The sequence below is a fragment of the Tachyglossus aculeatus genome, chromosome 10, assembly GCF_015852505.1.
Source record: "Tachyglossus aculeatus isolate mTacAcu1 chromosome 10, mTacAcu1.pri, whole genome shotgun sequence".
Classification (NCBI taxonomy): Eukaryota; Metazoa; Chordata; class Mammalia; order Monotremata; family Tachyglossidae; genus Tachyglossus; species Tachyglossus aculeatus.
In genome coordinates, this window is record NC_052075.1 from 53,028,357 (window position 1) to 53,055,118 (window position 26,762).

The 26,762-nt window shown below is 51.8% G+C and overlaps 1 protein-coding gene across 1 annotated transcript; it reads right to left on the reverse strand.

The window, feature by feature from the left end:
* Window positions 1–26,206, reverse strand: CCNT1 (cyclin T1). The gene is made up of 9 exons (XM_038752634.1): window positions 25,969–26,206; window positions 20,611–20,692; window positions 14,997–15,125; window positions 14,497–14,557; window positions 13,503–13,565; window positions 11,516–11,561; window positions 6,882–7,045; window positions 3,272–3,342; window positions 1–1,419 (listed from the first exon to the last, which is right to left on the reverse strand). The coding sequence occupies exons 1-9, from the start codon at window positions 26,118–26,120 to the stop codon at window positions 1–3; spliced, it is 2,187 nt and encodes a 728-aa protein (XP_038608562.1). The 5' UTR covers window positions 26,121–26,206.
* Between the last annotated feature and the right edge of the window lie 556 nt (window positions 26,207–26,762).

A 26,762-nucleotide genomic window follows, 5' to 3' on the forward strand; every position in this document is an offset into this window, starting at 1 on the left:
TCACTTGGGGAGCGGCGGCAGGGGCGGGGGCGGTTCCGAGGGGAGGGGGGGCGGCCGGGGCTTGTCGGAGGCCCGGGCGGGGACCCCGCCGGCCCGGGGAGCCAGGTACTCGCCGTACGAGTGGAGGAAGTCGAAGGCGGGGGGCTGGCTGGGCTGCATTCCCTGGGCGCTGAGCAGCGAGTGGAGCATGTTCACGGTGTCCTGGTAATCGATGGGCTGAGGGGCGCTGTGCCCGTTGGCCCCCGCGGGGCCCTTGTCCGCCTTGACGTGGGCGGCCCGGGCCTTGCAGCCGGCCGGGGCGAAGGGAAGGCCGCCGGCGTCCACGCTGTGGGCGGCCAGCTGGGGCACGGACGGGAGCTGGGGGAAGGGGAAGGTCAGAGGGGCCGACTTGCTGGTCTTGGCTGGGACCTCGTAGGCCACGGCCAGGTCCTCGGGGAGGGGCCGCTTGCGACCGGAGCCGGAGGCCGACGAGGAGGAGGAGGAGGAGGAGGAGGAGCAGGCGGGGGCGGCGGCGGCGGCGGCGCCGGACGGGCCGTAGCCTTTGTGGGCCGGGGCGGCCGGCTGGCCGCCGTGCTTGGGGTCCGGGGGCCGCTTGCTCCCGGCCCCGGGCTGGCCGTGCAAGTGTTTGTGGGCCTGGTGGTTGTGGTGATGGTGGTGGTGGTGGTGGTGATGGTGATGGTGGTTGGACGCGTGACTCTTGTGCTTCTCCTTGTGCTCCCGGCTCTTGCCGCCGCCGCCCTCGTCCGCGGGCCCGTGCTTGTCGGCCGCCGCCGCCGCGGCCGCGTGGACCTTGATGCGCATCTTGATCTCGTCGGGTCTCGAGGGGAGAGCTCTGTCGCCCGCGGCCGCCGGAGGGGGCCTGGCCTTGAGGACGGCCCTGTCCGCGGGCGGCGGGCGGTCGTCCTGCTGGGCCTCGCGCTCCCTCTGCTGCTGGACCAGGAGGTTCTGGGCCGCGTAGGCGTACTGCGACTTAACGTTGGCCTCCATGTTCTCCAGCTGCCGCTTCTGGGCCGCCAGCTCCTCCGCGTGCTTGGCCCGGTACTCCTTCAGGGACACCTTGGCCGCCGGGGTCCCCTTGCCGCCCGGCTTCTGCGCGAGGAAGGCCGCCACGCCGTCCGGCGCCAGGCCGGGCTCCGGCCCGAGGAGGGCCAGGCCCTCGGCCGGCCGGTGCCCCTGGGCGGCCTCCAGCTTGGCGGACGCGTGCCCCGGGGCCCAGCGGTCGCCCGGCAGCGGGTCCGGGGCGCAGTCCTCCGGCCCGGCGGGCGGGGCGGGCGCGGCCGAGGCGGCCGACATGCTCATCAGGCCCGCCACCGCCACGTCCGACGAGCTCCGGGAGATCATGCTCAGGATCGTCTGCTCCGAGAGGCCATTGTCCTTCCCGGGCTCGTCCGCCTTGGATTTCTTGGCCGCCTGGCAGGCCTGGAACGGAGGGAGAGACCGAAAGCTCGCCACCGCTCCCGGCCGAGGAACCCCCACCGGCTCTGGGACCTCGGGCGGGCCAAATTCGCCTCTCCGGGGCCTCGGTTTCCTCTTCGGTAAAACATACCCGCCCTTCCGGACTGGGTCTGACCTGATGATCCTGCACCTCCCCTAGCGTATCGGTTTGTGGCTGGTAGCCCCTTGATAAATGCCACTGCCATCATATTCACCCTCGGCTTCAAGGCTGTCCATCACCTCGCCCCCTCCTACCTCACCTCCCTTCTTTCCTTCTCCAGCCCAGCCCGCACCCTTGGCTCCTCTGCCGCTAGCCTCCTCACCGTGCCTCGTTCTCGCCTGTCCCGCCGTCGACCCCCGGCCCACGTCTTCCCCCTGGCCTGGAATGCCCTCCCTCCGCACATCTGCCCAGCTAGCTCTCTTCCTCCCTTCAAAGCCCTACTGAGAGCTCACCTCCTCCACCCCCATCCCCCCCACCCTACCTCCATCCCCTCCCCACAGCACCTGTATAGATGTTTGTACAGATTTATTACTCTATTTCACTTGTACATATTTACTATTCATTTTATTTTGTTAATATGTTTCGTTGTGTTGTCTGTCTCCCCCTTCTAGACTGTGAGCCCGTTGTTGGGTAGGGACCATCTCTATGTGTTGCCAACTTGTACTTCCCAAGCGCTTAGTACAGCGCTCTGCACACAGAAAGCGCTCAATAAATACGACTGAATGAATGAATGAATCATCAATGTACTTACTGTACATTGCTCAAGGCAAGCACCTCAATCCTCCTCCTCAATGGTATTTATTGAGCCCTTATGAGCTGTAGAGCACTGTACTACGCGCTTGGGAGAGTACAAAACAACAGAACTGGCAGACACGTTCCGCACCCACGGAGAGCATACGGTCTGACAAGCGGGGGAGTAGGAAATCAATAATCAATAATCCCGGACTCTTTGCCCGGTGGGGCACTGATAAAGGCCACTCTTGCCCAAAATCCATGCCTGCAGATGGGGTGCAGCCGGGGGGGAGGGGAAATGGGCGGACTTGTAAGAGAGTTGATTTTTGCTCCCCTCTCGGTTCACTTTACCCGGGTTTCAAACGGGCCCAGTGGCCTTTGGGGAAATTGAAGGACAAAACACAAAATACTGATTTTGTTTATTAGTTCAATTGCTAGTAATCCCAAGAGGCTCCCGTGCCTAAATAATAATAATAATAATAATGGTGGCATTTGTTAAGCGCTTACTATGTGCAAAGCACTGTTCTAAGCGCTGGGGGGATACAATGGGAATCAAGTTGTCCCACGTGGGGCTCACAGTCTTAATCCTCATTTTCCAGATGAGGTAACTGAGGCTCAGAGAAGCGACTTGCCCAAGGTCACACAGCAGACACGTGGCAGAGCCGGGATTCGAACCCATGACCTCGGACTCCAAAGCCCGGGCTCTTTCCACTGAGCCACGCTGCCTAAAGCCACTCAACACTTGCCGAGCCCCCGGCCCGGGTCACAGCGAGGAGATCCTCCCCTTTCATTCACAGCCGGGCACCGTGGGGCCCATCCCCGTGCCATCTGGCTGCCAACCGGCCACACCTCAGGCCTTGGCATGTCCTCGCTGTGTCAATCAACCGCTGGGAGCGCTTACTGTATGCAGAGCACTGTACTAAGCGCTCGGAAGAGTGCGATCCAACGGAGTTAATGGACACGTTCCCTGCCCATAACGAGCTGACAGTCTAGGAGGACCGCCACCCTCTCGCCCCCGCCACCCCCAAGATGCCGACGACTCCTCTTCCGGACACTCCGGGCCCGGGACACCCGACAGAGGCCCAAGGGCCCGCTCGCACTCACCCTCCAGTTGCGGATACGCTTGAGGCGATTGGGGGTCTTCTCCAAGATCTGCAGGAACTCGTGTGTCAGCTCTAAAAATACCAAGAATGATCATAATTGTGATAATAACGATGGTATTTGTTAAGCGCTCGCCAAGTGTCGAGCACTGCTCTAAGCACTGGGGTAGATACAAGCTGATCAGGCTGGACACAGTTCCTGACTCACCGTCTTACTCCCCACTTTACAGGTGAGGCAACTGAGGCACACAGAAGTGAAGTTCATTCAATTGTATTTACTGAGCGCTTACTGTGTGCAGAGCACTGTACTAAGCGCTTGGAAAGCACAAGCAGCGTGGCTCAGTTGAAAGAGCACGGGCTTTGGAGTCATTCATTCATTCAATTGATTTATTGAGCGCTTACTGTGTGCAGAGCACTGTACTAAGCGCTTGGGAAGTACAAGCAGCGTGGCTCAGTTGAAAGAGCACGGGCTTTGGAGTCATTCATTCATTCAATTGTATTTATTGAGCGCTTACTGTGTGCAGAGAACTGTACTAAGCGCTTGGGAAGCACAAGCAGCGTGGCTCAGTTGAAAGAGCACGGGCTTTGGAGTCATTCATTCATTCAATTGTATTTATTGAGCGCTTACTGTGTGAAGAGCACTGTACTAAGCGCTTGGGAAGTACAAACAGCGTGGCTCAGTTGAAAGAGCACGGGCTTTGGAGTCATTCATTCATTCAATTGTATTTATTGAGCGCTTACTGTGTAAAGAGTACTGTACTAAGCGCTTGGGAAGTACAAGCAGCGTGGCTCAGTTAAAAGAACACGGGCTTTGGAGTCATTCATTCATTCAATTGTATTTATTGAGCGCTTACTGTGTGCAGAGCACTGTACTAAGCGCTTGGGAAGTACAAGCAGCGTGGCTCGGTTGAAACAGCACGGGCTTTGGAGTCATTCATTCATTCAATTGTATTTATTGAGTGCTTACTGTGTGCAGAGCACTGCACTAAGCGCTTGGGAAGTACAAGCAGCGTGGCTCGGTTGAAAGAGCATGGGCTTTGGAGTCATTCAGTTGTACTTATTGAGCGCTTACTGTGTGCAGAGCACTGTACTAAGCGCTTGGGAAGTACAAGCAGCATGGCTCAGCTGAAAGAGCACGGGCTTTGAGGTCATTCATTCATTCAATTGTATTTGAGCGCTTACTGTGTGCACAGCACTGTACTAAGCGCTTGGGAAGTACAAGTTAGCAACATATAGAGATGGTCCCTACCCAACAGCAAGCTCACAGTCTAGAAGGGGGAGACAGACAACAAAACAAAACATATAAACCAAATAAAATAAACAGAATAAACATGTACAAGTAAAATAAATAGAGTAATAAATATGTACAAACATATATACAGGTACTGTGGGGAGGGGAAGGAGGCAGGGTGGGGAGAATGGGCAGGGGAGGAAGGGGGAGAGGAAGGAGGGGGCTCAGTCTGGGAGTCAGAGGTCATGGGTTCAAATCCTGGCTCTGCCAATTGTCAGCTGTGTGACCTTGGGCAAGTCACTTCACTTCTCTGTGCCTCAGTTCCCTCATCTGTAAAATGGGGACTAAGACCGTGAGCCCCCAAGTGGGACAACCTGATCACCCTGTAATCTCCCCAGCGCTCAGAACAGCGCTTTGCACATAGCAAGCACCTAACAAATGCCATCATCATCATTATTATTATTACAAGTTGGCAACATATAGGGACGGTCCCCACCCAACAGCGGGCTCACAGTCTAGAAGTGACTGGCCCAAGGCGACACGGCAGAAAAGTGGCGGAGCCGGGATAAGAACCCAGGTCCTTCTGACTCCCAGGACCAAGCTCCGTCCCCTAGGCCATGCTGCTTCCCACTGGCATTTGTTAAGCATTTACTGAGCGCCAAGCACTGTACTAAGCACTTGGGAGAGGACAAAACAGTTGGTGACGTGATCTCTGCTTATGGAGGGCCATGAGCAATTAAAGAAATTACAGAGTGAGAGGAAGCAGAGTAGAAGGGAAGGTCTAAAAGTGGCGGTGGGGTGACTATTTAAAGTGATGCTCAGTGTAGGTAGGGATTATCACAGTCTACTATTGTATTGTTCTTTCCCCAGGCACTCAGTATAGTGCTCTGCACACGGTAAGCGATTAATACAATTGAGTGAGTGAATGAATGAACAGAGAGGCTGAAAGAGAAACAGCGTGGCTCGGTGGAAAGAGCACAGGCTTGTGAATCAGAGGTCATGGGTTCTAATTCCGCCTCCCCCGCATGTCTGCTGTGTGATCTTGGGCAAGTCACTTCACTTCTCTGAGCCTCAGTTCCCTCATCTGTAAAATGGGGATTAAGACTGGGAGCCCCATGTGGGACAACCTGATCACCTTGTATCCCCCCCAGCGCTTAGAACAGTGCTTTGCATATAGTAAGCGCTTAACAAATGCCATTATTATTATTATTATTATTATGTCACAACTTCTCTGAGCCTCAGTTCCCTCATCTGTAAAATGGGGATTAAGACTGTGAGCCCCATGTGGGACAACCTGATCACCTTGTATCCCCCCCAGCGCTTAGAACAGTGCTTTGCACACAGTAAGCGCTTAACAAATGCCATTATTATTATTATTATTAAGTGCAGAAGGGGAAATGGGGTGCGGAGATGAGAGGTGGGTCAGGGAAGCACTGGGGGCAGAGGATATGTTTGTATATATTTATTACTCTATTAATTTATTTTACTTGTACTTATCTATTGTATTTATTTTATTTGTTAATATGTTTGGTCTTGTTCTCTGTCTCCCCGTTCTAGACTGTGAGCCCACTGTTGGGTAGGGACTGTCTCTATATGTTGCCAACTTGTACTTCCCAAGCGCTTAGCACAGTGCTCTGCACGCAGTAAGCGCTCAATAAATACGACTGATTGTATATATGTATATATGTTTGTACATATTTATTACTCTATTTATTTATTTTACTTGTACATATCTATTCTATTTATTTTATTTTGTTAGTATGTTTGGTTTTGTTCTCTGTCTCCCCCTTTTAGACTGTGAGCCCGCTGTTGGGTAGGGACTGTCTCTATGTGTTGCTGACTTGTACTTCCCAACCGCTTAGTCCAGTGCTCTGCACACAGTAAGCGCTCAATAAATACGATTGATTGATGCAAGCTAATCGGTTTGGACACGGCCCCCGTCCCTCAAGTCTGAATTCCCACTTTACAGAGGAGGGATCTGAGGCCCAGAGAACTGAAGTCACCCGGCAGGAACAAGAACCAGCGTGGCTCAGTGGCAAGAGCAGGGGCTTTGGAGTCAGAGGTCACGGGTTCCAATCCCGGCTCTGCCAATTGTCAGCCGTGTGACTTTGGGCCAGTCGCTTCACTTCTCTGGGCCTCAGTTCCCTCATCTGTAAAATGGGGATGAAGACCGTGAGCCCCCCGTGGGACAATCTGATCACCTTGTAACCTCCCCAGCGCTTAGAACAGTGCTTTGCACATAGTAAGCGCTTAATAAATGCCATAAAAAAAAAAAAAAACCCAGGTCCTCCCGGCTCCCAACTGCTGGGCGTCACTGCTTCTCGGCCCAGGCCCGAGAGCCCAAGGCCGCCGCGGGGGATCGGCCGCGCCCGGCGCCGCTCACCGTCCAGGAGCTCCAGGGTGACGGTGACGTCCACGTACTCCCACCAGTGCTTGCCGTCCGTGGACACGGGGATCTCCCAGTTGGACCACTTGCAGGCCAGGTGGATGCAGACGCAGGCCACGACGGGCGGGGTGTATTGCAGGCTGAACGTGGTCAAGTGCAGGCTACGGGGGCCGCGGGGGGCCGGGGGGAGAGCGAAAAGCAAGGCTGTGGGAGGCCTGCCGCCCCAACCGCGTCTCCCAACCCCACTCACTCAGTCAGTCGTCTTTATTGAGCGCTTACTGGATGCAAGCTTACTAACCAAATTATTTTGTTAGTATGTTTGGTTTTAGTCTCTGTCTCCCCCTTTCAGACTGTGAGCCCACTGTTGGGTAGGGACTGTCTCTATATGTTGCCAATTTGTACTTCCCAAGCGCTTAGTGCAGTGCTCTGCACATAGTAAGCGCTCAATAAATACAATTGATTGATTGATTGATTGCCCAGCGTTTGGGAGAGGACAATGCAACGATAAACAGACGCATTTCCTGCCCACAACGAGCTTACGGTCTAGAGTGGGAGGCAGACGGTAACAGAAAAAAATTACATTTTGGAGCTCTTTAAACAGCCCCATTTCATTCATTCAATCGGATTTATTGAGCGCTTACTGTGTGCAGAGCACTGGACTAAGCGCTTGGGAAGTACAAGCTGGCAACATAGAGAGACGGTCCCTACCCAACAGCGGGCTCACAGTCTAGAATATCACCCGGCTCTTTAGGCCACGGATCTGTTCTGCTCCCCAAGTCGGTCAATCAATGGTATCTATTGAGTGCCGACGGTGTGCAGAGCACTGTACTGAGCGCTTGGGAGAGGACAATACAGTTGGTGACACTGCCCCTCCACCACTTGTCTGCTGTGTGACCTTGGCAAGTCACAACTTCTCTGGGCCTCAGTTACCTCATCTGTCAAATGGGGACTGAGACTGTGAGCCCCATGCAGGACTCATATTATCAATAATATTAACTGCAGCATTTGTTAAGCGCTTACTACTACTACTAATAATAATGGCATTTATTAAGCGCTTACTATGTGCAAAGCACTGTTCTAAGCGCTGGGGAGGTTACAAGGTGATCAGGTTGTCCCACACTTGGGGCTCAGTCTTTGTCGCTATTTTACAGATGAGGTAACTGAGGCCCAGAGAAGTTAAGTGACTTGCCCAAAGGCACGCAGCTGACAGTTGGCGGAGCCAGGATTTGAACCCATGACCTCTGACTCCAAAGCCCGGGCTGTTTCCACTGAGCCCAGGCATTGTACTAAGCGCTAAGCTGATACAAGCAAATCGGGCTGGACTCAGGCCTTGTCCCACGTGGGGCTCCCGGTCTCAATCCCCATTTTACAGATGAGGTAGCTGAGGCCCAGAGAAGTGACTTCCCCAAGGACACACAGCAGACAAGTGGCGAAGCCAGAATTAGAACCCATGACTTTTGATTCCCAGGCCCGTGCTCTATTCACTACACCACGCTGCTTCTCACATTGTATGTAATTTAAAGATATGTACATAAAAGCTGGGGGGTTGGGGTGAATATCCAATGCCCAAAGGTCACAGATTTAAGCGCACAGAAGACGCAGATGGGCGAGAACTGGGGAAAAGAGGGTTTCATCGGGGAGAATTAAGCAGAAATGCCTCACCGTCGACTTTCAAGCCCTCAGTCAGCTCTTCCCCTCCCACCTGACCTCCCTCTGCTCTCACTAATAATAATAATAATGATGATGGCATTTATTAAGCGCTTACTCTGTGCAAAGCACTGTTCTAAGCGCTGGAGAAGTTACAAGGTGATCAGGTTGTCCCACGGGGAGCTCACAGTCTTTAATCCCCATTGAGGAAACTGAGGCCCCAAGAAGTGAAGTGACTTGCCCAAAGTCACACAGCTGACAACTGGCAGAGCCGGGATTTGAACCCATGACCTTTGACTCCAAAGCCCGGGCTCTTTCCACTGACCCACGCTGCTTCTCGACTACAACCTGACTGCACGCTTCATTCCTCTCATACCAAGCTATTCGCTGTCCCTTGCTCTTCGTTTCATTGAGGTCACACTGAGAAGCAGCGTGGCTCAGTGGAAAGAGCCCGGGCTTTAGAGTCAGAGGTCATGGGTTCAAATCCCGGCTCCGCCAATTGCCAGCTGTATAACTTTGGGCAAGTCACTTCACTTCTCTGGGCCTCAGTTACCTCATCTGAAAAATGGGGATGAAGACTGTGAGCCCCCAGTGGGACAACCTCATCACCTTGTAACCGCCCCTATGCTTAGAACAGTGCTTTGTACATAGTAAGCGCTTAATAAATGCCATCATTATTATTATTATTATCTCCTCCAAGAAGAGAAGCAGCATGGCTCAATGGGAAGAGCCCAGGCTTTGGAGTTAGAGGTCGTGGGTTCAAACCCCGGCTCCGCCAACTGTCAGCTGTGTGACTTTAGGCAAGTCACTTCACTTCTCTGGGCCTCAGTTCCCTCATCTGAAAAATGGGGATGAAGACTGTGAGCCCCCCGTGGGACAACCTGATCACCTTGTAACCTCCCCAGTGCTTAGAACAGTGCTTTGCACATAGTAAGCGCTTAATAAATGCCACCATTATTATTATTATTATTTTTATCTCCTCCAAGAAGCCTTCCCCAATGATGCCCTCGTTTCCCTGGCTCCCTCTCCCTTCTGCGTGCTTGGATCTGTGTCTTTTGGACACTAGATATTCGCCCCATCCCCAACCCCAAAGCACGTAAGCACATATCTTTAAATTATATATTATAAATTACCCTGACTCGCCATCCCATTCTCCCTTCTGCCTTGCTTTCATTCAATCGTATTTATTGAGCGCTTACTGTGTGCAGAGCACTGTACTAAGCGCTTGGGAAGTACAAGATGGCAACATACAGAGATGGTCCCTACCCAACAGCGGGCTCACAGTCTAGAAGGGGGAGACAGGCAACAAAACAAAACATTCATTCATTCAATCGTATTTATTGAGCGCTTACTGTGTGCAGACCTCCTAGCGCTTTGCTATTCACCCCACCCCCCGACCCCTTCTACACATTCCCTTATACTTTGCTTTCCCTCTCTGTAATTTCTTTTATTGCTTAGCTCCCTCAGTAGATTGTAAGTAGGGAAGCAACGTGGCCTAGTGGCTACAGCACAGACCCGAGAGTCACAAAGACCTGGGTTCTAATCCCAGCTCTCCCACTTGGCTGCTGGGTGACCTTGGGGAAGTCACTTCACTTCTCTACTTCTCTGGACCTCAGTTCCCTCATCTATATAATGGGGACTGAGACTCATGTGGGACAGGGACTGTGTCCAACATGATAAGCACGCTCCCTTCAAGGCCCTACTGAGAGCTCACCTCCTCCAGGAGGCCTTCCCAGACTGAGCCCCTTCCTTCCTCTCCCCCCTTGTCCCCCTCTCTATCCCCCCCATCTTACCTCCTTCCCTTCCCCACAGCACCCGTATATATGTATATATGTTTGTACATATTTATTACTCTATTTTATTTGTACATGTCTATTCTATTTATTTTATTTTGTTAGTATGTTTGGTCTTGTTCTCTGTCTCCCCCTTTTAGACTGTGAGCCCACTGTTGGGTAGGGACTCTATATGTTGCCAATTTGTACTTCCCAAGTGCTTAGTACAGTGCTCTGCACATAGTAAGCGCTCAATAAATACGATTGATGATGATCTACCCCGGCATTTAAAACCATGCTTGACGCATAGTATGTGCTTAACAAATATCACCAGCATATTACCATCATTGTTATTATTACTGATAATTGGACTCTCATCTCCCAAGCACTTAGTGCAGTGCTCTGCGCACAGCAAGTGCTCAACAGATACCATTGACTCTGGGAAGAACAGAACTGTGGTGAGGGCCGAGGCCTAATGAGCCGAGTTTTATGGCGATATTTAATCAGCAAAGGGACCCAGGGGCTGGTAGTGTTTCGCCTGGCGGCTCGGTCCGCTCCCAAGAGGAGGAAAAGGGAGGGGAGAAAGGTGTGGCCCTCTCTCCCCCAAATACACTATTCCCCACACCCCCAAGGCCTCCTGCCCTACTCTGTCCTCGCTGCCCACAGACGCCCCTCAGGGCCCCATACTCGACACGAGATCTCTGGCCTCTCAGGCCAGGCAACGCAGAGTTTCCCAAACCCCGAGGGACCGGTTACAAAACTCGGCCTGTCGGGAGGAAGGCAAAGGTTATTCCTTTCCAAAAGTCCTCCAATCCCCCATTTGGAAACCGATACCCCTTCTGCTCCGCCCCTTGGTCCCCGGGGTTGAGAGGCGGCCCGGACTCTTGACAGGCCCCCGCCGGGTCCCTCAGCCGCCCCACGGTCATCGCGAGCCGTCGGTTGGAGGGGAGGGAGGTGTCCGGGCCGAGCCGGACTGACTCCACCCTCCCATTCTTGGCCCCAGGACAGCCAGGCCGCGGCTCCGACCACCGGCTTTTCAGCTGTCCCATGCTTGGGCCCTGCGTGCTGGGCCCCGGGGTCCGCTCCGCCCCCGTGCTTCAAGCCCCGTGCCCCACGCCCGGCCTTCTGGAAGCCCCCCGGAAAGGGAAGCCAGCCACAAACTCACACGCAACCCTCTGACCCCGAAACACGGAATGAGATAAAGTTAAAAACCTGTTAGTTGCCATGAAGTACGATGTCTGGGCTAAATCCTTGCTCGCTGAGAGAGGGGGAGAGAGAGAGAGAGAGAGAGAGAGAGAGAGAGAGAAAAAAAGCTGGTCAGTTTTTCTGATAAATAGGCCAGTGGGAGGTAGAATAGCAAGTCCATCACAGTGGTGGGCAGTTCTGAAAAGTTTGGAGTCCTGGCTCTGTGATAGAACATTTCCAGTCAGGAGAAGCAGCGTGGCCTAGAGGATGGAGCTCAGGTTTGAGAGTCAGATGGTCATGGGTTCTAGTCCTGACTCTACCACGTGTCTGCTGTGTGATGTTGGTTAAGTCACTTCAATGGGCCTCACTAAAAGGGACTATGAGTCCCACGTGGGATCGGGACAGTGGCTAACTCGATTTGCTTGATCTAACCCAGCGCTTAGTACGGCATCTGGCACATAGTAAGGGGCTTAGCAAATACCACCATTATTATTATTATTATTCAAGAAACACCTCTTTCTCTGAGGGTGTTCAACCCCATCAGAGTCGAACGCCTGCTGGGTCTTTCATGCCCCCAAAACTAAAAGCCTCCCCACATCACCTGTATATATGTATATACGTTTGTACATATTTATTACTCTATTTATTTATTTTACTTGTACATATCTATTCTATTTATTTTATTTTGTCAGTATGTTTGGTTTTGTTCTCTGTCTCCCCCTTTTAGACTGTTATCCCACTGTTGGGTAGGGACTGTCTCTATGTGTTGCCAACTTGTACTTCCCAAGCGCTTAGTACAGTGCTCTGAACACAGTAAGCGCTCAATAAATACGATTGATTGATTGATTCTCTGTCTCCCCCTTCTAGCCTGTGAGCCCACTGTTGGGTAGGGACCGTTTCTATATGTTGCCAACTTGTACTTCCCAAGCACTTAGTACAGTGCTCTGCACACAGTAAGCGCTCAATAAATATGATTGAATGAATGAATGGAAGGGGCGGGGACAGGGGTGGAGAGAAACCACCCAACAACTCTTGTGTTTATCTCGCATGGAGCGGGAGGCCATTACTGTTCACTGCTTGGTGGAGAGGGTGGTAAAAGGATGGGGGAGGTCCAACCTCCCATGGAAGACTGGAGAAAATTTGGTTTAGCCACGAGGGCTGGAAATTTCAATACATTTCCCGGGCGACTTATGGACGGTGGCCGTGGGGGTGTCCGGCAGGGGCAGAACAAGAGGGAGGGACACTGGGCCTCAGGATGACCCACTCAACTAAGACAGGCATGCATCGGCCGCGATGCCTTAAAAATCTGATGGGTTCTTCTCCTTCCCCCGGGCTGGGCGCGGGGAGGGGTACAGGCCCTCCCGGTTTCCCCTGGACCAAGAATTCTCCCTACATCACTAACCTGGACAAGCCCCCTTGGACATTTTGGCCCTCAGGAACAAGGCTGGGGTTCCTTTAGGGCAGGGATCTTGTCCTCTCAGGAAAGAACCCACGCCTGGGAGTCAAAGGACCTAGATTTTAAACCCAGCTCCGCCATTTGACTGTAATAATAACTGTGGTATTTGTTAAGCACCTTCTATGTGCCAGGCACTGCAATAAGCGCCGGGAAGGGTAAAGTGAATTGGTTTGGACACAATCCCTGTACCACATGGGACTCAGTCTTAATGCCCATTTTACAAATGAGGTAACTGAGGCCCAGAAGTGGACTTGCCCAAGGCCACAGAGCAGACAAACGGCGGAGCCAGGATGAGAACCCATGACCTTCTGACTCCCGGCCCCATGCGCAAGCCACTGTGCTGTGTGACCTTGGGCAAGTCGCTTCATTTCTCCCCATCTCAGTTACCTCAACCGTAAATTGGGAATTGAGACTGTGAGGCAGTGTCTCTCCCGACTGTCTTGCATCTACCCCAGTGCTTAGTACAGTGCCTGGCACAGAGTAAGCGCTCAAATCTCACAATTACGATTATTATGATAAATATATGGTGGGATCTACGAGGAGGCAGGGGTCCCTTACCTCGCACAAGCTGTGTGCACTTCACCACGTGGGTGTGCGGGTGGTCGATGGTGATCTCGAAGCCTGCAAGAACAGGAGAGGAACGTTAACAGACGGGCAGTTTTCCGGATGGCTGGCGCTGCCGGCCTGGGAGCACGGTATGCCAGTCTCCCCTTCCGAGGCAACGGGGGCGGGGGCGCCCCGGCACCCTGGAGGGGGAGACGGCCCCCGGCTCCGGGGCGGATCAGCTTCCCGGCCCCGGGCTGAGAGCGGCTCCTCCACGCTGAAAACAAAAATCTTTTTAGCGGCGGACAACCGGGCCCGGTCACGGGCCAGAGTGGATGGGATTGGGGGCGCCGGGGCGTCTGACCCCGGGTGCCCGCTCCACCTCCGGGCCCTCAGGAGACGCCCCAGACTGAGGGACCGATCGACAGGCTGAGAGGGCCGGTGGGGTCACCCAGATGGCGGCCTGTTTGCTTCCACGCTTCAGCCTGCCCCTTCCCCTGGCCGGCCCGTCCTGCCATCCGCCCTCGGCGCCCGCTTGCAGCCGGGGTTGGGGGCAGCCGGCGTGCCCGGCCATCCCTAGGACAGATTTCTACAGGCCGGGAGGGATCGCTCCCATCCACGTAGACTGGCTGGAGTCTCCCAGACCCCGTTTCCCGGACCCCCCAGCCCCACTGCGGCTCTGAGGCAGGGGACGGTGGTCTTCTGAGAGCAATGGGGCAGTGCCGGGCCAGGGGCCGAGGGGCACCAGCGGGCGAGCCCCTTTAACCGCCCTCAGGGGGCCCAAGCTTGTCAACTGCCAGAGGGCTCTGAAACACAAACACGCTCGGTTAGCAGGAGGTCGGCGGGGGGGTGGCCGGGGACCCCCGGCAGGCAGGTTCGCCGTCGCTGGTCAGAGCTTAGAACCTCGGGCACCAGCCCCGGAAAAAGCCTCGTCCAAAGCCCGCGGGCCTGGGCCGCGGGGAGGCTCTCCTGGGAATCAGATGGCGGCCCGTCCGCTTGGAGAACTTACCCAGGGTTTGCAGTATTATGCTCTCTAGAATGACCAGGTCTTGGGCTTGTTGCAGGTAAGCCTGGGGTTGAGAGGACAGGCAGGTTACTCACGAGGAGGCACTCGGGATAAATAAAGCCTGCGCAATTCTAACACTCTCTCTCTCTCTCTCTCGGGGAGACCGAAAGAAGTTGGGGGACGGGGCGGGAGAGCGAGCCATCTTTCTATCTGCCCTGGTGCAGCGCTGCGGGGGGCCGACGAAGGGTGGGAGATGCGGGCCTCGAGCCCAGCCCGCAGGAGTCAGTACTCTGAGGCCCCGGCCCGCCAACACCATCTCTTCCAGTTCCTCCGCCTCTTCCTCCACCGGGAAGAGGAGGAAAAGCGACGCCAGTGAGGCCTGGGGGAGACCGGGCCCGAACCCCGCCTGCCGCAGGCGAGGGACGGCTCGGACGGCCGAACGAGCCAGACCGAGGCGGTGGCCTCTCCCCATCTGTCCCGGGCCACCTCCCCACCCCTCTTACCTCGCTCCGCGTGTCGGGCAGTGTTTCCTGGGAGTGAAGACAGGCGTGGGCCACCTTGATCACGTGCTCCAGCTTGTGGGGCTGCTCCTCTACTTTAGCCGCTAGGAACAGGGCTGCCGGGGCCACCGTCTGGACGGAGAGAATGAGGTCAACGACTTTTCATTCGTTCACTCACTCAATCGTATTTATCGAGGGCTCACTACGCGCTGAGCACCATACTAAGCGCTTGGGAGAGGACAACGTAAGGCAAAAACTCCTCACCCTGGGCTTCAAGGCTGTCCATCCCCTCGCCCCCTCCTACCTCACCTCCCTTCTCTCCTTCTCCAGCCCAGCCCGCACCCTCCGCTCCTCTGCCTCTAATCTCCTCACCGTGCCTCGTTCTCGCCTGTCCCGCCGTAGACCCCCGGCCCACGTCATCCCCCGGGCCTGGAATGCCCTCCCTCTGCCCATCCACCAAGCTAGCTCTCTTCCTCCCTTCAAGGCCCTACTGAGAGCTCACCTCCTCCAGGAGGCCTTCCCAGACTGAGCCCCCTCCTTCCTCTCCCCCTCCTCCCCATCCCCCCCCCGCCTTACCTCCTTCCCCTCCCCACAGCACCTGTATATATGTACATATGTTTGTACGGATTTATTACTCTATTTATGTATTTATTTTACTTGTACATATTTATTCTACTTATTTTATTTTGTTAATATGTTTTGTTCTGTTGTCTGTCTCCCCCTTCTAGACTGTGAGCCCACTGTTGGGTAGGGACCGTCTCTATATATTGCCAACTTGTACTTCCCAAGCGCTTAGTACAATGCTCTGCACACAGTAAGCGCTCAATAAATACAATTGAATGAATGAATGAATCCGTAAAATGGGGATTGAAATTGTGAGCCCCACGAGGGACAGGAACTATGTCCAATCTGATTTGCTTGTATCCATCTCAGCGCTTAGTACAGTGCCTGGCACATAATAAGCGCTTAACAGATACCATAATAATAATAATAATAATGGCATTTATTAAGCGATTACTATGTGCAAAGCACTGTTCTAAGCACTGGGGAGGTTACAAGGTGATCAGGTTGTCCCACGGGGGGCTCACAGTCTTCATCCCCATTTTACAGATGAGGGAACTGAGGCCCAGAGAAGTGAAGTGACTTGGCCAAAGTCACACAGTTGACAATTGGCAGAGCTGGGATTTGAACCCATGACCTCGGACTCCAAAGCCCGGGCTCTTTCCCACTGAGCCACGCTGCTTCTCTATTATTATCCTTTAGGCCTCAGCTCCCTCATTTGGAAAATGGGGATTACCCCGGTGAGGCCCCATGTGGGACACGGACTGTGTCACGATCCAGTATTGCTTATGTGTCAAGCACTGTGCTAAACTTGGAAGATCCCTGTTCCTACGTGGGGCGCACAGCCTAAATTGGAGACAGGAGGATTTAATCCCCATTTTACGGATGCGGTAACTGAGGCACAGAGAAGCTAAGTGAATTTCCCAAGGTCCCACAGCAGATAAATGGCAGAGCCGGGATCGGTCCCTTCACAACGCACTTGTGCAATAAAAGGAACGTGGCCCCGACTGTGCCACACACAAGTCGCCCGATGGCACCAGAGGCATTGGGGACAAAGAATTTCAAGAAGAATGTGAAAAGGGCACCTCGGCGTGTAGCATACTGCCAGCGCACCCTGGCACTGGGGTAGATCCAAGCTAATTGGGTTGGACACAGTCCATGTCCCACACAGGGCCTCACCGGCTTAATTCCCTATTTTCCAGACGGGGGAACTGAGGCCCAGAGGATAATAATAATAATGGTATCTGTTAAGCACTTACTACGTGCCCGGCACTGTACTAAGCGCTGGAATGGATACAAGCAAATCGGATTGGACAGAGTTCCTGTCCCTCGCGGGGCTCACGGTCTCAATCTCCGTTTCATGGTTGAGGTAACAGGCACAGAGAATAAGAGAAGCAGCATTCATTCATTCATTCATTCAATCGTATTTATTGAGCACTTACTGTGTGCACAGCACTGTACTAAGCGCTTGGGAAGTACAAGTTGGCAACATATAGAGACGGTCCCTACCCAACAGTGGGCTCACAGTCTAGCATGGCTCAGTAGGAAGGAGCCCGGGCTTTGGAGTCAGAGGTCACGGGTTCAAATCCCAGCTCCGCCAATTGTCAGCTGTGTGACTTTGGGCAAGTCACTTCACTTCTCTGGGCCTCAGTTACCTCATCTGTAAAATGGGGATTAAGACCGTGAGCCCCACGAGGGACAACCTGATCACCTTGGAACCTCCCCAGTGCTTAGAAAAGGGCTTTGCACGTAGTAAGCGCTTAATAAATGCCATTATTATTATTATTATTATTTTTATTATTAGGTGAGAGAAAAGGGAAGTGACCGGCTCAGAGTCTCACGGCAGGCCAGTGGCGGAGCCACTTTCCACTGGGCCACACTGTGTCTGTTCGCTTAAGCTACCCACTGTGTTCCGCACATTGAGTGAATTTAAACGGGCTAAATTCCCACCTCCTTCCCCATGCTGGAGTGGTCAGCCCTTGGAAGGGGGTGAGAAAAGCCTTTTACAAGTCTTAAGGAAGTGTGAAAGACAGCAAAGCCCAACTGGCATCTAACTGGGGCTAAAGGAGTGCTAAAGGGACCTGCCCCAATCAGGAACTTGTTTTTGTTTCATTCAATCGTATTTATTGAGCGCTTACTGAGTGCAAAGTACTGTGTTATAAAACAGACACATTCCCGCCCATCACAGTCTAGTAACTTGTTAAGCGCTTACTATGTGTCAAACATGGTTCTAAGCACGGGGGCAAGAGCAGTTAGGTGGGACACAGTGCCTGGCACAAAGTAAGCGCTTTACAAAAGTCACAATTATTATTATTGTTAATGACGGTTGTGGCATTTGTGAAGCACTTCCCCCGAGCCAAACATCGTGCTAAGTACTGGGAAACCAATTAGTTCATTATTATGGAACTTGTTAAGCACTTACTATGTGGCAAACGCTGTTCTAAGAGCTGGGGTAATAATAATGATGGTATTTGTCTATATGTATATATGTCCTGTATATATGTATATATGTTTGTACGTATTTATTACTCTATTTATTTATTTATTTTACTTGTACATATCTATTCTATTTATTTTATTTTGTTAATACGTTTCATTTTGTTCTCTGTCTCCCCCTTCTAGACTGTGAGCCCACTGTTGGGAAGGGACCGTCTCTATATGTTTCCAACTTGTACTTCCCAAGCGCTTAGTACAGTGCTCTGCACACAGTAAGTGCTCAATAAATACGATTGATTGATTGATTTGTTAAGCGCTTACTATGTGCCAAGCACTGTTCTAAGCACTCGGGTAGACATAAGGTAATCAGGTTGTCCCACGTAGGGCTCATTGTCTTAATCTCCATTTTACAGATGAGGACACTGAGGCACAGAAAAGTGAAGTGACTTGCCCAAAGTCACACAGCTGACAAGTGGCGGAGCCAGGATTAGAACTCACGACCTCTGACTCCCAAGCCACTCTTTCCACTATGCCACTTCTGCTTCTCCATACAAGCTCCCTTCAAGGCCCTGATGAGAGCTCACCTCCTCCAGGAGGCCTTCCCTGACTGAGCCCCTTCCTTCCTCTCCCCCCCGGCTCTCCATCCCCCCATCTTACCTCCTTCCCTTCCCCACAGCACCTGTATATATGTATATATGTTTGTACATATTTATTACTCTATTTATTTTACTTGTACATATCTATTCTATTTATTTTATTTTGTTAGTATGTTTGGTTTTGTTCTCTGTCTCCCCCTTTTAGGCTGTGAGCCCACTGTTGGGTAGGGACTGTCTCTAGATGTTGCCAATATGTACTTCCCAAGCGCTTAGTACAGTGCTCTGCACATAGTAAGCGCTCAATAAATACGATTGATGATGATGATGAAGCTAATCAGGTTGGGTACAATCCCTGTCCCACATTGGGCTCACACTCTTAATCCCTGTTCTTTCCGGATGAGGGAACAGACCAACACAAGTTAACCATATCTGTCCTTTACTTATTTATTTTATCTGTCAATTAATGTCTGTCCCCCTCCTCTAGATTGTAAACTCGAGAAGGGCAGGGAATGTGTGTTTATTGGTTTATTGTCCTCTCCCAAGAGCTCAATACAGTGCTCTGCACACAGTAAGTGCTCAATAAACATCACTGAATGAAGTAATGTCTGCTCCATTATTTTCACCGCTCTGGCTGCAAATATTTGTTGTTTGTCAGCAGGGGAACAGCGTGGCCTCGAGGACAGAGCCCAGGCCTGGGTTCTAATCCCAGCTCTGCCACTTGTCTGCTGTGTGACCCTGAGCAAGCCGCTTCACTTCTCTGTACGTCAGTTACTTCATCTGTAAAATGGGGACCATTCTCCCCAAATCCTGATTAGCCTGTACCTACCCCACCGCCTAGTAGAGTGCCTGGCACATAGTAAACGTTTAACAAACGCCATTCGAAATAAATAAGGAACACGTCACTTGATTTTTCTACATTGCCCGAGCACCTAGCACAGCACCAAGTAAACTCCGAAAACGTTCATTCATTCAATCGTATTTATTAAGCGCTTACTGTGTGCAGAGCACTGTACTAAGCCCTTGGGAAAGTACAACACAACAATAAACAGTGACATTCTCAACATGTCCAAGACTTGTTAGTATGTTTGGTTTTGTTCTCTGTCTCCCCCTTTTAGACTGTGAGCCCACTGGTGGGTAGGGACTGTCTCCATATGTTGCCAACTTGTACTTCCCAAGCGCTTAGTCCAGTGCTCTGCACACAGTAAGCGCTCAATAAATATGATTGATTGATTGACTGACTGATTGATTCTCTGCCCACGATGAGCTCACACTATTCCTATTAGGTACTTTGGGAGTCAGAGGACGTGGGTTCCAATCCTGGCTCCGCCACCTGTCTGCTGTGTGACCTTAGGCAAGCCACTTAACTGCTCTGTGCCTCAGTTACCTCATCTGTAAAATGGGGATTAAGACTGTGAGCCCCACGTGGGACAACCTGATGACCCTGTATCCACCCAAGCGCTTAGAACAGTGCTTGGCGCATAGTAAGAGCTTAAATACCATTACTATTTACTAGTAAGCTCGCTGTGGGCAGGGAACGTGTCTGCTAATTCTGTTGTAGTGTCCTCTCCCAAGTGCTTACTACAGTGCTCTGCACACAGTAAGCGCTCAATAAATACCCTCGATTGATGGCTCATCACCGACAATTAAATCTGGACAAGGCCCATTTGAGGAGTGGAGGACCTGAATTTCAGTTGGACAGGTGAGGGAGCAGGTCAAACGCCCCTCTCCCTATGGTTTTTTTTTTTCTATCAGCCATTAGTCGCTGTCGAGCGCTTACTCGGTGCAGAGCACTTTGCTGGGCGCTTGGGAGAGCGCTCTTGTTAGCGGACACGATCCCTACCCTCAAAACTGGGGGAGACGGACCCGGAGACAAAAATTCCAGGGAAGCCAACAGTTTTGAGACAAAAATTCCAGGGAAGCCAACAGTTTCGGGTCACCCTGCCGCCCCGCGGACCCACCCCACCAACGTCCGACGGACGAGGGCCCCCTCCCCACGCCTTCCACACGCCACGGGCCGTACTTACGTTGCGATGGAACTGGGTGAAGGACTGGACCATATAAAAGCGGTGCATGTACACGATAGCGGTGTTGATGGTCAGCTGGGAACTGAAAGCTTCCGTCAAGGAAAAAGATCAACGCAAAACCGGACCTTAGACCCTTACGTCTTACCCCTGGATTGTCTCTCCCCCTCCCAGTCCTCCGGAAAGGAAAGAGCCCTATGAAACGGCGGTCCCAAAGCAGTCTATCCCATCCAGATTTCTGGTTTAACTCGGGTCTTTGCTCCGCATTCTCCTGGGGGCAGTTACGGCGTCTGCTATCCAACCCTTTTTACTCTATTTATTTATTTATCTAATTTATTTGTACATATCTATTCTATTCTATTTATTTTATTTTGTTAGTATGTTTGGTTTTGTTCTCTGTCTCCCCCTTCTAGACTGTGAGCCCACTGTTGGGTAGGGACTGTCTCTATATGTTGCCAATTTGTACTTCCCAAGCGCTTAGTACAGTGCTCTGCACATAGTAAGCGCTCAATACGATTGATGATGATGAACCCTTGGAAACCAGGCCTTCAAAATCCACCGGACCAGGTACCCCGCTCCATCCTCTCTCCCTTCCAGACCGCATCCACAGCCTTCCTCTGGGACTCCCCCAAACCCTCGGCTCCACGGAAGCACGGAGAAGCGATCCCGGGGTGCCTGGCTAGTGGTCGGGAGGTGCTTTCGGAGCAGTGACCGGCGAGAACCCCCAGGTCTCACTCTCCAGAAGGGAGGGACGGGGAGAGTAATCCAAACTCTCTAGCAGGCCCCCAAACCGGGGTGGAATAATAATAATAATAATGATAGCATTTATTAAGCGCTTACTACGTGCAAAGAACTGTTCTAAGCGCTGGGGAGGATACAAGGCTATCAGGTTGTCCCATGGGGGGCTGGAATGATTTGGCAGAGCCATTCAAAATATTTCCTGGGGGTGACGGGGCTAACCGCAGTCGCAGAGAAAGGAAGAAACACAGATTGGGGCGCATCAAGTAACTGCAGTCCTCAGGAGGTGGCTACCGTTGTCCCGGTGGCAAGCAGCTCTTGGCCTCCGCTTCTCTCCCACCTGTTTTCACACGTATCAGGAAACTTGCTGGGTTCTACTAGGTCACGGTCGCAGAAGGTCCGGCGCTTAGTACAGTGCCTGGCACACAGTAAGCACTTAGCAAATATCATTATCATCATTAGAAGCAGCATGGCGTAGTGCACAGAGCACAGGCCTGCGAGCCAGAAGGTTCTGATCTCGGCTCTGCCACTTGTCTGCCGTGTGACCCTAGGAAAATTAATTCCCTGTGCCTCATTTTCCTCATCTGTAAAATAGGGATTGAGACTGTGAGCCCCAGGAGGGACAGGGATAAGACTGTGAGGCCCCCCGTGGGACAACCTGATTGCCTTGCGACCTCCCCAACGCTTAGAAGCAGCGTGGTTCATTCATTCATTCATTCAATCGTATTTATTGAGCGCTTACTGTGTGCGGAGCACTGTATTAAGCACTTGGGAAGTACAAGTTGGCAACATATAGATTCGGTCCCTAAAGTTCAGTGGAAAGAGCCCGGGCTTTGGAGTCAGAGGTCATGGGTTCGAAACCCGGCTGCGCCAACTGTCAGCTGGATGACTCTGGGCAAGTCACTTCTCTGGGCCTCAGTGACCTCATCTGCAAAATGGGGATGAAGACTGTGAGGCCCCCCCGTGGGACAACCTGATCACCTTGTAACCTCCCCAGAGCTTTGAAGCAGCGTGGTTCAGTGGAAAGAGCACGGGCTTTGGAGTCGGAGGTCATGGGTTCAAATCCCGGCTCCGTCAGCTGGGTGACTTTGGGCAAGTCACTTCGCTGGGCCTCAGTGACCTCATCTGGAAAACGGGGGTGAAGACTGGGCGCCCCCCGTGGGACAACCTGATCGCCTTGTACGCTCCCCAGCGTTTAGAACAGTGCTTTGCACAGTTGGGTAGGGACCATCTCTATATGCTCAATCAATCAATCGTATTTATTGAGCGCTTACTGTGTGCAGAGCACTGTACTAAGCGCTTGGGAAGTCTAAGTTGGCAACATCTAGAGACAGTCCCTACCCAACAGTGGGCTCACAGTCTAGAAGGGGGAGACAGACAACAAAACCAAACATACTAACAAAATAAAATAAATAGAATAGATATGTACAAGTAAAATAAAGTAATAAATATGTGCAAACATATATAAACAGGGGTGAAGACTGGGCAGCCCCCGTGGGACAACCTGAACGCCTTGTAAGCTCCCCAGCGTTTAGAACAGTGCTTTGCACAGTTGGGTAGGGACCGTCTCTATATGCTCAATCAATCAATCAATCGTATTTATTGAGCGCTTACCGTGTGCAGAGCACCGTACTAAGTGCTTGGGAAGTCCAAGTTGGCAACATCTAGAGACAGTCCCTACCCAACAGTGGGCTCACAGTCTAGAAGTCTCGTCTATATGTTGCCAACTTGTATTTCACTGTACTAAGCGCTTGGGAAGTCCAAGTTGGCCACACATAGAGACAGTGCCTACCCAACAGTGGGCTCACAGTCTAGAAGTCTCGTCTATATCAATCAATCAATCTTATTTCTTGAGCGCTTACTGTGTGCAGAGCACTGTACTAAGCGCTTGGGAAGTACAAGTTGGCAACATATAGAGACAGCCCTACCCAACAGTGGGCTCGCAGTCTAGAAGGGGGAGACTGAGAACAAAACCAAACATACTAACAAAATAAAATAAATAGAATAGATATGTACAAGTAAAATAAATAGAGCAATAAATATGTACAAACATATACAGGTGCTGTGGGGAAGGGAAAGAGGTAAGATGGGGGGATGGAGAGGGGGAGGAGGGGGAGAGGAAGGAAGGGGCTCAGTGTGGGAAGGCCTCCTGGAGGAGGTGAGCTCTCAGTAGGACCTTGAAGGGAACAGTACATAGTAAGCGCTTAATAAATGCCATCATTATTATTATTATTTGATTGATAGTAAGCGCTTCTCAAATGCCATTTATTAAGATGTGGGCTTACTAGCTGCTAGTAGCTACTAGCTACTAGTACTAGCTGCTGTGGCTCAGTGGAAAGGGCCCGGGCTTTGGAGTCAGAGGTTATGGGTTCAAATCCCAGCTCCGCCAACTGTCAGCTGTGTGACTTTGGGCAAGTCCCTTAACTTCTCTGTGCCTCAGTTACCTCATCCGTAAAATGGGGATTAAAACTGTGAGCCCCTCGTGGGACAACCTGATCACCTTGTAACCTCCCCGGCGCTTAGAACAGTGCTTTGCACATAGTAAGCGCTTAACAAATACCAGCATTATTATAAGCTCTCTTCCTCCCTTCAAGGCCCTGCTGAGAGCTCACTTCCTCCAGGAGGCCTTCCCACACTGAGCCCCTTCCTTCCTCTCCCCCCCCGTCTCCCTCTCCATCCCCCCATCTTACCTCCTTCCCTTCCCCACAGCACCTGTATATATGTATATATGTTTGTACATATTTATTACTTCTATTTATTTACTTATTTATTTTATTTGTACCTACCTATTCTGTTTATTTTATTTTGTTAGTATGTTTGGTTTTGTTCTCCGTCTCCCCCTTTCAGACTGTGAGCCCACTGTTGGGTAGAGATTGTCTCTAGATGTTGCCAACTTGGACTTCCCAAGCGCTTAGTCCAGTGCTCTGCACATAGTAAGCGCTCAATAAATACGATTGATGATGATGATGATGATGATAAGCGCTTAGTCCAGTGCTCTGCACATAGTAAGTGCTCAATAAGTACGATTGATGATGATGATAAGCGCTTAGTCCAGTGCTCTGCACATAGTAAGCGCTCAATAAGTACGATTGATGATGATGATAAGCGCTTAGTCCAGTGCTCTGCACATAGTAAGCGCTCAATAAATACAATTGATGATGATGATAAGCGCTTAGTATAGTGCTCTGCACATAGTAGGCGCTCAATAAATACGATTGATGATGATAAGCGCTTAGTATAGTGCTCTGCACATAGTAAGCGCTCAATAAATACGATTGATGATGATGATGATAAGCGCTTAGTCCAGTGCTCTGCACATAGTAAGCGCTCAATAAATACGATTGATGATGATGATAAGCTCTTAGTACAGTGCTCTGCACATAGTAAGCGCTCAATAAGTACGATTGATGATGATGATGATGACAAGCGCTTAGTCCAGTGCTCTGCACATAGTAAGCGCTCAATAAGTATGATTGATGATGATAATAAGTGCTTAGTCCAGTGCTCTGCACATAGTAAGCGCTCAATACGATTGATGATGATGATGATAAGCGCTTAGTCCAGTGCTCTGCACATAGTAAGCGCTCAATAAATACGATTGATGATGATGATGATAAGCGCTTAGTCCAGTGCTCTGCACATAGTAAGCGCTCAATAAATACGATTGATGATGATGATGATAGGCGCTTAGTCCAGTGCTCTGCACATAGTAAGCGCTCAATAGCGCTTAGTATAGTGCTCTGCACATAGTAAGCGCTCAATAAATACGATTGATGATGATGATGATAAGCGCTTAGTCCAGTGCTCTGCACATAGTAAGTGCTCAATACGACTGATGATGATAAGCGCTTAGTTCAGTGCTCTGCATAGTAAGCGCTCAATAAATACGATTGATGATGATGATAAGCGCTTAGTACAGTGCTCTGCACATAGTAAGCGCTCAATAAATACGATTGATGATGATAAGCACTTAGTCCAGTGCTCTGCACATAGTAAGCGCTCAATAAATACGACTGATGATGATGATGATAAGTGCTTAGTCCAGTGCTCTGCACATAGTAAGCGCTCAATAAATACGATTGATGATGATGGTAAGCGCTTAGTACAGTGCTCTGCACATAGTAAGCGCTCAATAAATACGATTGATGATGATAAGCGCTTAGTCCAGTGCTCTGCACATAGTAAGCGCTCTATAAATCCGATTGATGATGATGATAAGCGCTTAGTATAGTGCTCTGCACATAGTAAGCGCTCAATAAATACGATTGATGATGATGATGATAAGCGCTTAGTATAGTGCTCTGCACATAGTAAGCGCTCAATAAATACGATTGATGATGATGATAAGCGCTTAGTCCAGTGCTCTGCACATAGTAAGCGCTCAATAAATACGATTGATGATGATGATAAGCGCTTAGTATAGTGCTCTGCACATAGTAAGCGCTCAATAAATACGATTGATGATGATAAGCGCTTAGTATAGTGCTCTGCACATAGTAAGCGCTCAATAAGTACGACTGATGATGATGATAGGCACCCACCTTCCGGGGTGGGGGTGGGGGGGGCGGAGGGGCGAGGACGAGGCCTAAGCCGCGGCGGCGTTGTCGGCGTTGTGAGGGATACACGTTGAGGCGCTGGCCCATGTCCTGCAGCAGATTGGCCGCCTGCTGCCGGTAGGACAGCTCCTTGTCCGGGTCGAGCCCGGCGCGGCGGGACGGGCTCTTCTCCAGCTGCTCCCGGCTGAAGTACCACCGCCCGGCCGAGGCCCCCTCCATCGCGCTTCACCCGGGCGGCGGCGCCGGCGGCGGCGACGACGACGACGACGACGAGTACCTCAGCCGGTGAGGGACGGAGGGAGGGAGCCTGAGGCGACGCTTCCGGTTTGAGCCCCGCCGCCCGCCGTAGCGGAGGCTCCAACGGCACGCGGCGTGGGAAGGGGAGGGGGGGCCGCGCACGCGCGCCGCAGAAGGGAGCCCGCCCCAGCGCGCATGCGGGGGGCGGGGCCTAAGCCAGTCGGCGCGGCGCGTGCGCGAGACCCGCGGTGGGAGCCGGGGTGGGGCGGGGCGCCGCGCCTGCGCGAGTTGACGCGGCGCGTGCGCGAGCCTCGCTGTGGTATGGGGGGGGGGCGCCGCGCCTGCGCAGTCGCGCACTTCGACGTCGAAGAGTCATCGTCGTCCATCGTATTTATTGAGCGCTTACTGTGTGCAGAGCACTGGACTAAGCGCTTATCATCATCATCAATCGTATTTATTGAGCGCTTACTATGTGCAGAGCACTGGACTAAGCGCTTATCATCATCATCATCAATCGTATTTATTGAGCGCTTACTATGTGCAGAGCACTGGACTAAGCGCTTATCATCATCATCATCAATCGTATTTATTGAGCGCTTACTATGTGCAGAGCACTGGACTAAG

What these genes read in the sequence shown, in the direction of transcription:
- CCNT1 (XM_038752634.1), bottom strand. Translation starts at nt 26,120, where the DNA reads ATGGAGGGGGCCTCGGCCGGGCGGTGGTACTTCAGCCGGGAGCAGCTG. An exon ending in ATGGGCCAGCGCCTCAACGT is followed by an intron (nt 20,693 to 25,968) that starts GTATCCCTCACA and finishes GGAAGCTTTCAG; the next exon opens with TTCCCAGCTGACCATCAACA. An exon ending in TACTTCATGGCAACTAACAG is followed by an intron (nt 7,046 to 11,515) that starts GTTTTTAACTTT and finishes CGGCCCCCGTAG; the next exon opens with CCTGCACTTGACCACGTTCA.